Raw genomic sequence first — 16,175 nt, forward strand, 5'->3', positions numbered from 1 at the left:
AGGGAGATAGATAGACAGACAAAAAGGTAGATAGATAGATAGATAGACAGACAAAAAGGTAGATAGATAGACAGACAGACAAAAAGGTAGATAGAAAGACAGATAGAAAGACAGACAGATGTTGTTATCAATATGTATGACATTCAGACAGTCAGCTTTAGTAAGGAAACTCAACACTCACTGTTGATTCAGTTGGTCGTGTTGTTCTTCAGATTCAGCGGCTCTAAACACACGCCAGAAGCAGCAGGTGTTTCACTAACCTCTGCTCGTCTCTACCCTACTTCTCACAGACCTCATCTTCATCCTCCATTCGGCACTTTCTGTTTGAGTGTCTGTCACGCACCGTCTGTCTTTTTCTTTCCCTCTCTTTCTATCCTTCCTGTCGCACCTCCTTCTCTTCCTGTGCAACAGGCCACAGATGCACTTTTGACGTGTAGCATCGTCTGACATGCTGCCATTGTGTGCACAAAACCACATACAAAACACACTTCCACACGCTTGCTTTGCATGCAGCACTGGACTGTGCATACAGAAAACAAAAACATATATTCATATAAATATGTATAAACATATATACACATGACTACAGTTGTGTGAAGATCATAACACAGACACACTAAGGTCAAAAAAGCTTAAAGGGTGGTGCAAATATGCAAATAGGGTGGTAAACAATAAAGAGTGAATGTAGGCACTATATTGGGGACTGTGTCTTAAGAAGATGCATCCGATACACAGGACAGGAAGTGCTGATTAAAGAACAGGAAGAGAAAAGAGACGAATGAGTGTGTGTATATATATATATACATACACATACTAATATAGTATATATAGAATATAAATATACACACACATATAACACCCTATAACACATTTGGTTAAAAATGACCAGCCTTTTAAAAATGTCTTGTAAATCACTTGTTATTATATTATCACCAAATATTGGATTCAATCTTCTTGTTAACGTGTTTTCTTTAAATTTGTACAGGTTTGTATATATTTTTGGAACTGATTGATCGTAAAAATGTAACATGGTTTTCACAAAAACATGAAGCAGCACGACCGTTTTCAACCATTATTAATAATTGAGCACAAAATCAGCATTTTACTATGATTTCTGAAGGATCGTGTGACATTGTATTTTTGATTAAATAAATCGGCCTTATTGGCGAGCGTAAGAGCTTTCTTATAAAAAAAATTAAACAATTGAACGGTAGTGTACATGTACAGTGTTATATAGAAGAGAAAATGAATTCATGCACAGCCAATGTTAACGAAAAACATTTATTATGATGGTATTTTTTTTTTTTAAAGAAAATTTCCTCTTACAAATGTACATGTCTGATCATCAAAAATCAATGATGAAAGACTAAATCAATAATCAATTACATAAAAAGAACCTACAAGGAACCAGTGACAATGTAAAGTTGTCAAATTGTATTTTAGTTTTGAAAAAACACAGCAAAATGCAAAAAAAGACCTTTGAAAATGAACATAATGGAACACATTGCAACTCTACACTTCGACACTAGTAATCAATGCATGTATGTAATGTAATCATTATACTTTGTCATTTCGACCCTTTATTTCCTGCATGTGTGTTTTCTGCTGTGTGAGTCCTTAAAATTCAATGTCATGAGCACTGCCAGTCCTAGAACGAGATTTAAGCGACAGAACAGTCTAATATCGAATTACCAGGCAAGATCAATCTAACTAATGAGACTGAAAATGAACTGAGAACAGTGTGTACTGTAAGTCTTACTGTAAGCGACACACTGAAATGCTTCTGTGGTCACATGCACTCAAACACTGATCTGATGACCCTGAGAACAACTGATAACGCTTTGCAGATACATCAAAGAAAATCTGTAAACATGAAACAAACACAACATTTGGAGGAAGACTCATGAAGGAGGCTCGTACAGAAACCTGCAGTCACAAACGGACTTTAGCGGAGGCACAATGTCAAACAACACTGATGCTAAGATTTTGGCTTCGTCGAACTACTTACTTCCCAAGCGCTGAAAAAGTACGTACTGTATAGTATGAATGTGTGTGTATGAATGTTATCCGTACTACATTTGCCATATTGTCACCGTCATGTGACCTGCAGAGTTGTGTCGCTTCACTAACATTCAGAAATCCTCTCCCGTGGCCTCATGGGATAGTAAAGTGTCCATCATATGCACACTTCAGAATTTTTTTTAAACTTAAGTTAATAGGATTTTGTTCCTTGAGTGACCTAATGATGCATGACATTTTGTATCACGCTAATTTATGTCAAACAACTATTTGTGTTTGTTTGCTAAGGCTCTTTTTTTTTACCAACCGATGATTATGTACTTCAAAGTCACAATACAAATCAAAAATACAATAAAATAATGTTTTTTTGGAGCATTTGATAAAACACTGAAGAAATTAAACATCCTGACACTTTGATAAAATCTTGAGAATATCAACATTGCACAATCAAAACCTGTGAGAGTTTGATAAAACTGTGAGCCTGCATTCATCTACAGTAAAAACACATTCATTTTCATAAAAAAACACGCAAACACTCACATGCACACTCATGCAAACACACTAAAGTTCGAGTGGCGTCTCGACCTGGTCGCTCAACTGCATGGAGAGGTAGTCAGCAGGACGCCTGCGAAAAGATCACCACACAAACATGCACACATAATGAGTTGAAACATGTTTGAATACACACATATATTATATATATATATATATATATTTTTTTTTAAATGCTGAAGGTGAGCAAGGGCACATTCATACAAATGGGCCAATCACACAACAAAAACTGTAAATGAATGATGAATTTATACTTACAAAAGAGATGGTACTTTGATATACTGTATTATGGTACAAAATGATTATCATATTCAGAGTACCACGGTATTTACCATGGTACTCCAAGGTACTTAAAATAATGTTGTGGCTTTACTGTGTTAATCGTCTAAATAGCCATGGCTATATACCATGTTATTTAAGTGTAAAATGTTTTTAAATGTGGAATTTTTCAAAGTATATTTTTTTTCAGTATTTAATGTGTGTTAAGTGAATCAGTCAATTAATTTGAATTAAATTAAAAGTTAATACATATTCATTCAATGCATTAATCAGTATAAATCAAATATATTTCATATTTAAAAATAAATCATACTACTTTTAAACTGTATACTGATATTAATTAAATGTATTAATTTGCACACATACAATTATTTAATGTTTAAAAATAAAATAGAAAAAGTTGAACTGCTTTTAAACTGTAATTTGATATTAATTAAATGTATTAATTGAGATAAATACAAATTTATTAATACTTGAAAATAAAAAAGTTGAACTACTACTGAATTATTATATACATTTAAAATTATTTTTTTTAATAAAATTTAACTAATTTAACTTTTTTTAAATATATATATATTAAATATGATTTATTTATACCAATTAATAAATGTAAAAGTTTTAAAGCATATTGATATTAATTCAATTTATTAATTGCCATAAATAAAACACTTAATACTGGAAAATTAAAACAAATTTGAACAACTTTCAAACTTTATTTTGATATTATTTGAATTGGCATATAATTTTAATAAAAATGTATAATATATATGAATTGGTAATTGATTACATTATATATAATAATAAAAACTACTTTTAATTTAAAAAGTTGGTCAATTTGTTAAATATTTAAATATTACTTTTTATTTCTACCAATTAATTAACTGAATTTATATTTGTATACATTTTGAAAAGTTTTAAACAGTATATTGATATCAATAAAATTGTATTTGTCACAAATAAAAATGTTCAGTATTAGAAAAAAGCTGAAATGATTTTAATAGGACCTTATGGCAAATGCTTTTAAAAGGACCTTAATGCAACACACACACACACAGATCTGTCCTCACCTGGTTTTGTACAAGTAGACAAACAGCGCGGCACCCAGTGCGAACAGCAGAAGCGCTGCGAGAACAAGCCCGACCTGCAGCGCGACCGGTGGCCCCGCTGGACATACAAATACACACACACACACGGTTACTTCTTTAGGCCAGTATAAACCCTGGACTTCCATAAGAGCAAACTCTAGCAGTTATCTGGCATTAACATCTCTCTGTGTGTGTGGGTGTGTACCTCCATGAACCTGTAGCTCCTGTACAGGTGAACACGAGAGCTTGTAGGTGTTCAGTGTATCAGTGATTTCCTCCCTCTGTTGGTCAGTAACAGCAAGAACAGGCCCCTGCGCGTCCAATACACCCGCCTCGCAGGACACATTCACACCTAACATAGGGTAAACACAGGACATAACCGCCATTATCAATTCATTTCAGGGACATTTGAACACCCTGAATGTGTGTTTTACGGTGTCTTACCTTTAACATGCAAGCTTGTGATCCCACAGGAACACAAACCTTCGAACAAATCAGCCAATTCCTCCTGGTCACAATCTGAGAGAGAGAGATGAAGAACTCAATAAACAGCTCTCAAGAAATGGACATTTTAGACGCATCTCACATTAAGTGCCTACTGAAAAGAGCAGATATTAAAAATCACGCAAAATATACACACTACCGTTTAAAAGTTTGGGGTTGGAAGTCTCTTCTGCGCACCAAGGCTGTATTTATTTGATCAAAAATACAGTAATGTTGTGAAATATTATTACAATTTAAAATAGCTGCTTTCTATTTTAATATAATTTGAAATGTAATTTATTCCTGTGATCAAAGCTGAATTTTCAGCATCATTACTCCAGTCTTCAGTGTCACGTGATCCTTCAGAAATCACTCTAATATGATGATTTGCTTCTCAAGAAACATTTATTATTAATATATACTATTATCTATTAACTTTTTCAGGATATTTAATGTGTAGAAAGTAATGTGGCTTTTTTTTAAATAGAATCTTTTGTAACATTATGTCTTTACTGTCACTTTTGATCAATTTAATGCGTCCTTGCTAAATAGAAATATTAATAACAACAAAAAAAATCTTACTGATCCAGAACATTTGAACATAAGTGTATACTGACTATTTCCATTCATATGTGACTCGATGTATTAATTTAGATGACTTTTACAGACACAGAAATCAACATTTGAAATGTTTCCAGTTCTTTTGAGGACCGTGGGAGCAAAGACTGACAACCTGGAGGACGACAAGGGAAAAGTCATCTAAACTCTTCCATCATTCCAGCAGTTTTAATTCCATGTTCAACATGTTTGTGCATGTTTTGTGGGTTTTTGACACACATACAGTAATTCTTCAAATGTTCTCGAAGAGAGTAATACAACAACTAAACTGATATTTCAGATGCTACTGGCCGGCATGAAACAAATTCATTTTTGTTCCCATTTTTGTGTTTGATTATTTGAATTAAACACTGTTATGTTATAAAAATATGTTATGCATCATGGGTTTTCAACAGAAACCGAATATTTTTATTATTTTAACGGCTTTAACAGATGTACAGAGATTTTGTAGATTGATCTAATATATGCATTATTCGAACAGTGTTTGCCAAGCCACATTATTTTTTACTTGCGCTTCTGGTAGATTGCATTGGTCATAATCGAAATGAGTTTCTGCATGATTCTTGCCATTATTTACTCACCCTCATATCATTTTAAATCATTTTCCTGAAATAATTTTATGTTCCACGGAAAAAACTGGAGCAAACTGCACTTAGAATGACATGAGTGTGAGTAAATGCTACTGTTCGGTTTTTTTGGGGTGAACTATCCCAAACACTTACTTCCTGTTCCTAAATTTCTCTCCAGGCACACATCCACGGAGCTGGACAGGGCAGGTGTCGGGCAGAGGTTCTGGAGGCCTGGAGTCTCCTCGGATGAGACCCAGAGAACGGGCCCGTCTGATGCACATCGAGAGAAAGAACTAAATCGCACAGAAAAACACAGAGCATGAAAACAGCGTACAAAAACTGCTGATTCCAATAACACACTGGATTCAAATAAAAAAGCAGCTCCCTAGCATACCTGAAGGGCACGAGTTGTATGCATGTTGTGTTGTGCTGGAGAAATCTTTGTAACTTTGGGTCAACGGAAAAAACTAGCCAGTCCAGACTGAGCGAGTTTTCCCCATAAACACCTGATCCTGACGGCTCAAAACACAACAGCACTGCACCCAATTCTGATTGATCCAGCGCGGGCAAACCCTGATCTGCACAAACACACACAAAGATCCATGAGCAAACCAATGAATCTGCCGTTTAATCCAAATCACTGCTTTGTCTTTAGAGAACATCAGTCTGAAGTAACAATCCCATTCATTTTCTCCATTAAACACATGTTACTTTGAACGTTTATTTAACTTTTAGTGTATTTTATTATATGTTTGACTATATATGCTTCAATTAAAAAACAAACAAACATGTATATTAGTCAAATTCCCAGTAAAGAATAACACAGTAGCACACTAGTATCCCATTCCAAACATAGTACACATTAAAGGCAAAAAAACAACAACAATCCGAAACAAATACTTAAAAATAAAACAAAATAATAAAATGAAAATAGGAGTAAAATGACTTTTCCCACAATCCTGCATATGTAAATGAGTTGGTCTCATTACATTCCCCAAATACTTATTTGAATATTTAACAATAAACTGACATTGTGTTTTATGCTAACAGCCAATGATTTTACATCATTTTAATGTTTATTCCCTAATAAAATAATGTAATCTACACCCATTTCTCAGATTTCCTATACTTTTCTGTGATTCATCTCAGAGCTGTTATTCAGTCTTCAATGAAGAATTCCCAGAAATGTCAATGGATAAAAAATATGGGGAAAATGCGTTTCAGACACCAAAGTTAAAATGATTTTCGGCTTTGTTTTTGCACACATCAGTCTACTAGTTTTTGACCAAAACATGCACTTTAAGCTGTGCTTCACAAAGACGACCTTTCCAACTCGACACACCCACCTGCGTTAGAGACGTTCCCGATGAGATAGAGCCCGTCTGTTCCTGTGCTGCCCCTGAGCGGGACACTCAATGCTTTAGTGTCTTCCCCAAAAAATACTAAAACAACTCCATTCAATGGAGTCAACGGTGGGCCTATCAATTCCACAAATAAACTTTGGTTTACTGTGTAGTTTAGTCTATAGAATTCATTGATGAGGAGACCCTCAGGGGGTGGAGGTATAGTGGGTTTCGTGGGACAGTTATTCTGCTTCCTTGGTGTGGGAGAAGCGACCTGTGGACACATGATGAAGGGTTAATATGGCATGCATTTGATGAGTCCAGCACATAACATGCTAAGAAAGCAGTGTCATCCGGTCATTATTGCAAAATTAATCCCGTTAGGCTGCTTACATAGGCATCTCTTCATAGTTTATAGTGTGCACAGTGAGTTAATGCTATGCATGCATTCAGAGCCTAGACGATCTACTACATTTGTCATCTGTGACCTGCTACAACTTGATTTATTATATGATTAGACTGCCAGAAATGTGTTTAATTTTTACTTTTACTTTTTTTTTTAAATATTAATTCTCTCTTTTCCTGGCAATTGTTTTGCTCTTTACCGTACCCCTATGTTTGTTTTGCTACATAAACAAATGTAATTTTTGGCTTTTTGTTCTTTATTAAAAATTTTTTTTAAATGAATCAAATCCATTCTGACTGTGGTAATAATGTTTGAAAAACACATCACTGTATACGGTTTGAAAGAAACATGCACATTTTTAAAATAAAATAGCATAAATAAAATAAAAGTAAAGTAAAAAAATAAAAAAATAAAAAATAAAGTAAAAGTAAAGTGAAATGAAATAAAGTAAAGCTAAATAAAAGTAAAATAAAAGTTAAAGGTGCTCTATGTAACTTTTCTACTAAAATGAATCCTTTTTTTATTGCCTGTGTGTGAAGCGGTTGTAATCACACATTAAAATGATCCACTTGTCGAGTTTTGCTATTACCTCTGAAGGCCAGTATTCCTATTTCTATGTGAAGTCTCCGGGTCGGATTTACCGCGAAATCCAACGGATGTGACGTGCATGCGCGCTCCCGAGCCTCTCTCCTTATATACAGTCTATTGTAGACGGTCAGGGAGTTACGTCCGGTTAAAGGCACACGTTTTTCGGCTTAAATCTCAGTCAATCTTTGATCAATATTCCCAAGACTCTAATCGTTCGTAGTGCTGGACGGGGCCTTTCGAACGAGCCCACCCCCGAGGTCCAACTCGCCCGGCTCCCCGAGTTATAGCTGTTCGAAATCGGGGGTCCCAGCGAACGGCGATCCGGTAGGGGGCATCCCCGAGGCCCGCCACTCTAGCGTTCAGGCAAGGGTTCCCCTGGGACCTCCTCCCCCGAATTTGAGCTCTCTGGGTCTTTGCGTTCCAGAGATACGAGCGATTTTCTTCTGAGATCGTGACGTCACCGGCGTCCGCAATTTTGCAGCGCGCCCGATGGTTTTCTGCTAATATCTCCGCGAAAACAACACCAAAAACTATGGAACTTATATGGTTCTTTTCAGCTCGACTAGATGGTCCCAACGAGCTCGGTGCTCGCCGAATCCGTCAAGTATTCGCCGAGATATTTGCGTAATAGACGGTATTGTCTATGAGTTCGAGCACGAGCGCTCTTGTAAAATTTGGTTGCAATCTGAAACATCACCACTAGAGGCCGCTAAAAGTTACGTAGAGCACCTTTAAGTTAAGTTAAGTGAAATAAAAAGAAGTACATTTAAATAAAATGAAGTAAAGTGAAATAAAATGAATTTAAGGGAAATAAAATAAAAAGTAAAAGTACAGTTAAATAAAATAAAGTAAAAGTAAAGTGAAATTAAATAATTTAAAATAAAGTGAAGTAAAATAAAGTGAAATAAAATAAAGTAAAAGTAAATAAAGTGAAATAAAACAAAGTAAAAATACAGTAAAGTGAAATAAAATTAAATAGATTAAAAGAAAAATGAAATAAAATAAATTAAGTGAAATAAATTAAAAATAAAGGAAAAAGTAAAGTGAAATAAAAATAAAATAAAGTTAAAGTGAAGTGACATTTAAAAAAAAAATGCAACAGACCTCAGAGGACTGAATCCTACTAAACACTTTGCAAAAGATACAAATGAGATCAAGTTTCTATGAGAATTCAGCATGAACAGAAACACCAGATCTCACCCTGAAAGCATCGAGGTTGAGTCTCTCGGGTCCACATCGGGTGAGGGTCTCATCGCCGGGTAACGCGCTGATGTCCTCCAGTAGAGGGATCTGTCCTGGTGTCAGCGCTTGCGTTAACTCTGAAACCCTTCTATCAGATCCACGAGTGCGATAAACGACTGCATCCAGCAAACCTCTTCTGGGAATACTGGGACTCTCCTGAGAGGGCGGAGACTTGCTGCGATATAACACTATAGCGTCCGGGCCGTTCTGAATAGTGTTCAATGGGATTCTAATGTCAGGGCCGACCTTAGCACTGCCAATCTGGAAGAACAGATTCACAAAGATTTTAAAAGTGGTCACTTTATGTTTGTTGCAAGGATGCATTAAATGCGACAGTAAAGACATTTATAATTTAAAAAAAAGACTTTCTATTCATTAAAGAATCCTGAAATTCAGAAAATCCACAAAAATATGAAGCAGCACAACTGTTTTCATCATTGATAATAAATGTTTCTTAAGCAGCAAATCAGCATATTAGAATGATTTCTGAAGGATCATGTGACACTGAAGACTGCAGTTATACACACTGGTCTGTTATAGTGGGACATCAACATTACATTTTCATGCCCCTAAACGTGATGCAGAACAAAATGAACTGTGATTGGTTGCTTTACATGTCAGACAGTCTTGGCCAGTTTGAAGTTTCAGTTTGAAGGTCTGGCTACATAAGTCTATAACCTTGCAGACCTTATTCATGTTCAAACAGCAACATTACACACTAAAGTAAGTTGAAAATGTGAAAAAAGCATAATAGGACCCGTTTAAAAAAAATTTAAGACCCCAAACTTTTGAATGGTAGTGTACATAATTGCCTGTTATGTTATAGCTGACACATACTAATAAATGGAATTCAACCATATGACTTATTTGCGCTTCTTTTGCGAGCGTTCAAGTATGCAGCTGCTCACCAGGAAGTATCCGTCATCATCTGTGAAATACCCATTCAGCTCCAGCTCATAGTACACCGCTGCATTCTGTCCATTGATCATCACCAGCCAGATGAAATCCAGCGACATACGGAAGCCAGACGGATGCCACAACTCTATAAACTCCTCGTCCTCGGCTCCTCCTGGGGTGTCAGTATTGATCTCATTAAGTAGGAAATCCATATCGCTATGAATCGCGGGATAGCTACGTCCTGCCACCGTAGAAAAGGCTGAAACAACAAGGCAGAACTTAAAAACATGACAGGACACAGTTCTTTGATACGCATAATATACATTTACATATTTATTCATTCTTATACATGGTATGGACTTGTTTTTAGGTATTCCCTTGTAGCAGATTATAATTAACATGTATTCCGTGCACATTGTGTTATTTATTTAACGTATATGTTTACATGACTCTACGTGGCCTCATTAATTGCCTCTTGGAAACAAATAAAGTGTTTTGAATTGAACCCTAAAAATGTGTCCTTAACATGGAAGAGAAAGAAAGTTGTACATATGGTTGTTTCGCAACATGAAATCAAGACCTACTCATGTTAAGCGGGCAGGACTGAAACCAAACGCAGTCATTGGGTTTTCCGGGACTCCGGGGCCTCGTAACAAACAGTCCCGGATCTCTCGTCCATTCGGTAACACCACACCGACTGGCATGAACACCTGCTGTGTGAAAACTGCAGCATACAAACAGGGATAAACATGGATTATAAAATACACAAATGCCACAATAACGCATTGTATGGCATGTGCTGATCACCTTTCTGTGAGTATGAAGGGTTTTCTCCCGGGTATAAGAGTCTCTGTGAGGTTCTCACTGGGCATGTGCAAGGAGTCACCGTAAACAAAGGCATCGATTGGCTGTTCGTGGCTGAGGGGGCCGTCCTTAGGGAAGTTTGATGCCGGGCCATCATACAACGCCAATGCTGCACTTTGTGGCACTGAAATATCAAATATTACATAAAAATGTATTTAGTTGCATATGAAAATTTCATCACTAAAAAATAAAAATAAAATAAAAAGTAAATACATTTTTTGATTAAAGATACATTAAAGACCACTATGATATTTTAAATTATGGCTTTATTTTCATGACATTGACTACTACTACATACTACTACTAATAGTAATACATTAATAATAATAATACAGTAAAACAGTTTTAAATGTAAAGTACATTTATAATGTACAGTTGTTCTGCTATTCTGCTTAATAAAAAATAATTGTTATATCAGGATGATTTTCATTAATTCTGTTTTTTTCCCATCACATTACCAGAATTTAGAATGAAAATAATGCAAAACACATCCTCCAAAATTATTTTAAAAATGGTTTTACAAATTTGTTTCATTCCCTTTTTACCTGGTTAAACAAAGGTTAAATAAAAAAAATAAAAACATTATGCAAAATATAATCCCATTTTTTTTCTTCTGAATCAGAGGTGATATGTGATTGAAAATGGTTTGAAATAGTATTGTTAACTAAACCACAAATACAAAAAAAATTCATTAAATGAAATAAAAGTTGAAATAAAATATAATATTATATAAAACTTATAACGTAGAATTGTTGCCTCGGCTAAAATAAAAGCTGAAGTACACAAAAATAAAATAAAACGGAATAAAAATAAATAAATGTAATAATTCAATTAAATTATTAAAAGTTCAATTTAATAAATAAAAGCAAAACAGAAATATATTATAAAATTAATAGAAAATGACATAAAATTACTAAAATTGAAAAGAAAACTTAAAAAATGTGACTCCAAAAATTAACAAATACTATAATGGTGTATAAATAATACTAAATTGCACTGGTTTGGAATAGTGATTTTACATAAGTTTATCTACAAGTATCCAATCGACTCTACCTGCCAAAGTCGCAGTATTCACAGGTACGGTGAAGATCCCAGCCTCTTTTGCGATGAACTCCACACTCGAGCTAATGAGGTCTGTGGTGACATCATAAACCACCAAAGAAAACGACCCGTTTGCCTTGCCAACATTGAGTTCCACAAGACCCCGCCGGTCCGGCCCGCTGAGGTCGACTTCGTTGATCCAAACATTCGCAGGGGTCGGCGGTGGGCAATGATTGACCCACATAGGGGTGGGGGGGCCCGTGTAAAACGTCCAGAGGTTTTCCGACTGCCAGCAGCGCTGAATGGACTCGTCCCCCTCCAGAGCCGCCTCATCCTCCAGGTACGGGACCGAGCCGGGAGTCAGAACCGACGCGAGGCCATCGGCGCCTTCTGCGGATTTACGAGAAGTGTACACCACTGCGTCCAACAACCCCACTCCTGAAACGTGTCCCCCTTCAGAGACCGGGTCCCAGTTGGGGCCGTAGAGTGCGATGGCGTCGGGCCCGTTCTGAACGGAGTTGGGCGGAAGAGAGACGGCGGGACGGGGAGTCAGTTCAGAAGAGCCAACTAAGAAGAAGCCACTCTGATCCGTATGCTGTCCACTCAGATCGATGACCCGGTAGGCTGAGTCTCCATTGCCGTTGTAGAACACCAGTGTGTATCCATCCAGAGAAGTGGGATTCGTGCCATCATTGTACAGTTCCACAAATTCATGAGTGTCCAATCTGGGATTGTCACAGTTCACTTCGCTGATAATTAAACATTGGGTCGTTTCTTTAAAAATGCACATTAACACCAAAAAACCCAAACTCAGCTCCACACGCATGGCTGCTGCCCTGATAAAATCTCTCAGCATATCATAATAAGCAAGTGGACCTGTGGAAGGAAAACAGAAGTGTCATTCCAGATGCGTGCAATCACTTTCAAAACATCTTAAGTTTCGTTTCCATTCAATCTAGACACATTGCTTCCGCAACAGTTGCGATATTGACAAATTCAAGGACAACCGATGAACTGGAAGGCATCAAAACACACAAACACATGAAAACAATTCCAAGGTCTGTTCAAAAAGATATTCAATTCTCCACATTCATTTGACACTGACACAAGAGATCATAACCAATAACATTCCACTCAAACCTATGAAACAACATTACAGGTCTTCTGAAGTCGTACTATAGTGTTGCGTGAGGAACAGATTGGTTGCAAGTTTATAAACGACAACAGTTTGGGGGGGGGTGAACTGTTAAGTGCAGCATATTCCTAGTAGCTATGAAGGAAGTGTGGTTCTTGAACGTTAGTTAAGTGTGAACTCTGGCATCTAAATAAACACACAGGCAGGCACTTGCACAACAGCGTCTATCTGAGTCATCAGCTGACCACAAACTCCAATAATCAGCTAATCTGGCTCCTGTCACAGTTATAAATGCCTACCAGGCAACAAGTGCTCTGAACTTCTCAGAAAAAAACTGAACTTTTTCATCTGCCTTGGTTATAGAAGTATTTTTCCCATTCATTTTTCTCATAGGGATTTTTTTTAAAGACTTCCTTTAGTTATAATAATCCATAATCCAAGGTTTTACAAACGAAGTGGCTGAAATAAAGGTCATGTGACAGCAATTAAGCATACTAAATGTCTATCATTGCATACTGTATACTGTCTTAAAAGCGTTAGTTAGCCCAAAAATGAAAATTCTGTCATTAATTACTCACCCTCATTTTGTTACAAACCCGTAAGACTTTCGTTCATCTTCAGAACACTAAGATATTTTTGATGAAATCTGAGAGGTTTCTGTCCCTCCATTGACAGCTACGCAACTACCACTTTGACCCTTCAAAAAGTTAATAAAGAGATTGTAAAACTAATCCATATGAATTGAGCGGTTTAGTCCACATTTTCTGAAGAGACACGATCGCTTTATAGAATGAACAGATTGAATTTAGGCTTTTATTCACACAAACATTCATCAATTCAAACATCAGTTGTGGTAAACTCAAGCATGTTCGCTTGAAGTGTGAGAACCAATGAGGTTCATTCTCGTGTCTGTTCTGTTCGTGCACGTCAAGCAGACAGTTTCGGTTGAGCTTCTGTTGATATGTGAATATAAGCCTAAATGAAATCTGTTCATGATATAAAGCAATTGCGTCTCTTCAGAATTTTGAACTTTTTGAAGCGTAAGTGGTTGTGTTGAACTTTATTCTTGTTCAAACAGACGCTGTATGAAGCAGTAGCTACATAAAGTATTGAATGAAAATGTCTCTGCAACATCTGTGTATTTGGCAAATATTGCATTATTTCACATCAGCTGTGGTAAAGTATGCAAACACCACGCGAGGGGTCACTACGGGACGTCACGTCTCCGTTAGCAGCTCCTCCGACCGGTTACATCCATACTAGACAGTAACAGAAAGGTTACATCCAGCCGATGTCGAACAACACACCTATTGCCTACAGCACTATCATGACGTCATACAGTAACTTTTTGCACACTCCAGTGAAGACAAAGTAGAAGAAGTAGGCTACCTAACTTCACAACGTGAAGTTATAGAAGCATCTAACTTCACAACATCTACACAGACTAGACTAGAGACATTGTTTATTGCTGAGAAATAAACACAATTAATTTAACGTAGGCCTACTTAACAGTTAGCTACTTCACCATCACAAAGACAAACGATTTCGCAATCGGTGCGAAGTTAAAATCCCAGCAGATTTGATCTGTTTAACTCGACAAAGACTAGAGCGAGAAAAACCGCATTGCAACTCGTGTGGTTTAATGGAGAAATGTTTCTTACCGTGACGCCCGATGCCCGGTAGAACAGGTTTGAAAGTGTTTTGTGAAGTTTCAGTAACTTTTGCTGTGTGGAGAAACCGATTTGATCCGGTCGGTCTCTTCCATGCGAGTGTGGGCGGTGAATCTGGATGAATTCACGCACATTCCCGGAGACATAAATCCCGGTTCCCAGAAAGATGCCTCTGTCCTTTGTGTGCATTGCATCAAGGCTTTTCCTACACACGTATTGCTTCACAGTGGGTGCATCATTTCCCGTGTTCTACAATTACCCCAAAACTGTTAAGACATTTAAGTTACACTTAAAAACCAATGTAGTTGCTAGGTACAAAATATATAACCAAGTTTAATTTATTTTAAAGAAAGATGATGGCACAGACACACTTGGATAGAAAAAATACAACATTAAGAGTATTTCCTCAGCTAGGCTACTGATTCTTGGGAACTTTTTTGAAAGTTCTTGAAACTACATTTCTTTCATCTTCTAGCCTATAGAATACTGTTTTGATTGTCCCAGATCCCATAGCCTACTTTTAATTTTAAAATACGAAAATTCATCATTAAAAATGTAAAAAAAATATATATTATACACAGCGAGTGAAATAAATTCAATAAGTAGGGTGTGACATTTATTTTTAAACCATTTTTACACAACAGTTGTGACGTCATTTCCAACGTGACCAACACTTTTGCCAAGTGTAAGGTCACATTAAAAAAGTCTTGGGAACAAACTTGATTTATTTTCTTGCATGTATGTATCTATACTGTTTTAATTGTCACAGACAGACCCCAGACGTTTAGTATTAAATTATGAAAATTCTTTTTTTTTTCTCCAAAAACTATACAACGAGTGTAGAATTCAATTAGTAGCTATTGTGTGTAAATTATTTGTAATGTTTTTTTTACACAAATTACGAATTTTCAACAGTTGTGACGTCATTTCCAACGTGACCAACAATTTTACCGCAAATAAAGTTTTATAAAAAGTGTTTATCGAGGAGATAACGGTGTCAGTGAAGAGCCCGAGGAGAAATATGGAATTTGTGATATGAATATGTGAAGAAAACAAAGACAATGTAGGTAAAAAAAAAAAAGTTAGCTTTTTTTTATTTTTTTATCCACAGAATATTTTTAATTATCCACCTTTTTAAGCTACACACCCATTCGCGCAAAGCGTCATGGGATGTGCGTCATTTCCAATCAGGGTGCAATTTAGTCAAGCTATTCGTACTTCAGGGTATATGTTTAAAGGTCATGTGTGGCTCTTAAGTAATTTCCTTCATCTTCACTCCTAGGCGTGATAGGTAATCAGTATTTTGTTGACCTTATCATACAGACACTTGATAGAAGGCTACTTAATAAATTCACCCCAGAATTCCTTTGCGGCTGTTTTTCCA

General features: G+C 36.3%; 2 protein-coding genes across 3 annotated transcripts in view; both read right to left on the reverse strand.

Annotated features, from left to right (window-relative positions):
* The window catches only part of nlrc3 (NLR family, CARD domain containing 3), a 13,352-nt gene extending 12,884 nt beyond the window's left edge, over positions 1-468 (reverse strand). The window contains exon 1 of one of the 2 annotated variants that reach the window (XM_056269563.1): positions 261-468. The gene's annotated coding sequence lies outside the window, so the exon portion shown is untranslated. Of the gene's footprint in view, positions 1-181 lie in introns of both variants that reach the window. The other variant, XM_056269562.1, reaches the window with a different exon arrangement.
* A 1,902-nt stretch (positions 469-2,370) lies between these two features.
* si:ch211-183d21.1 (uncharacterized) lies at positions 2,371-14,973 on the reverse strand. Its single transcript, XM_056269561.1, has 13 exons — positions 14,783-14,973; positions 11,999-12,862; positions 10,889-11,069; positions 10,666-10,805; positions 10,093-10,340; positions 9,143-9,445; positions 6,952-7,222; positions 6,000-6,183; positions 5,759-5,898; positions 4,380-4,454; positions 4,141-4,287; positions 3,918-4,014; positions 2,371-2,644 (listed from the first exon to the last, which is right to left on the reverse strand). The coding sequence occupies exons 2-13, from the start codon at positions 12,840-12,842 to the stop codon at positions 2,581-2,583; spliced, it is 2,694 nt and encodes an 897-aa protein (XP_056125536.1). The 5' UTR covers positions 12,843-12,862; positions 14,783-14,973; the 3' UTR covers positions 2,371-2,580.
* Between the last annotated feature and the right edge of the window lie 1,202 nt (positions 14,974-16,175).

Source organism: Rhinichthys klamathensis, unplaced genomic scaffold (assembly GCF_029890125.1).
Source record: "Rhinichthys klamathensis goyatoka isolate OS25496 unplaced genomic scaffold, OSU_Roscu_1.1 h1tg000282l_1, whole genome shotgun sequence".
NCBI classification, from domain to species: Eukaryota; Metazoa; Chordata; class Actinopteri; order Cypriniformes; family Leuciscidae; genus Rhinichthys; species Rhinichthys klamathensis.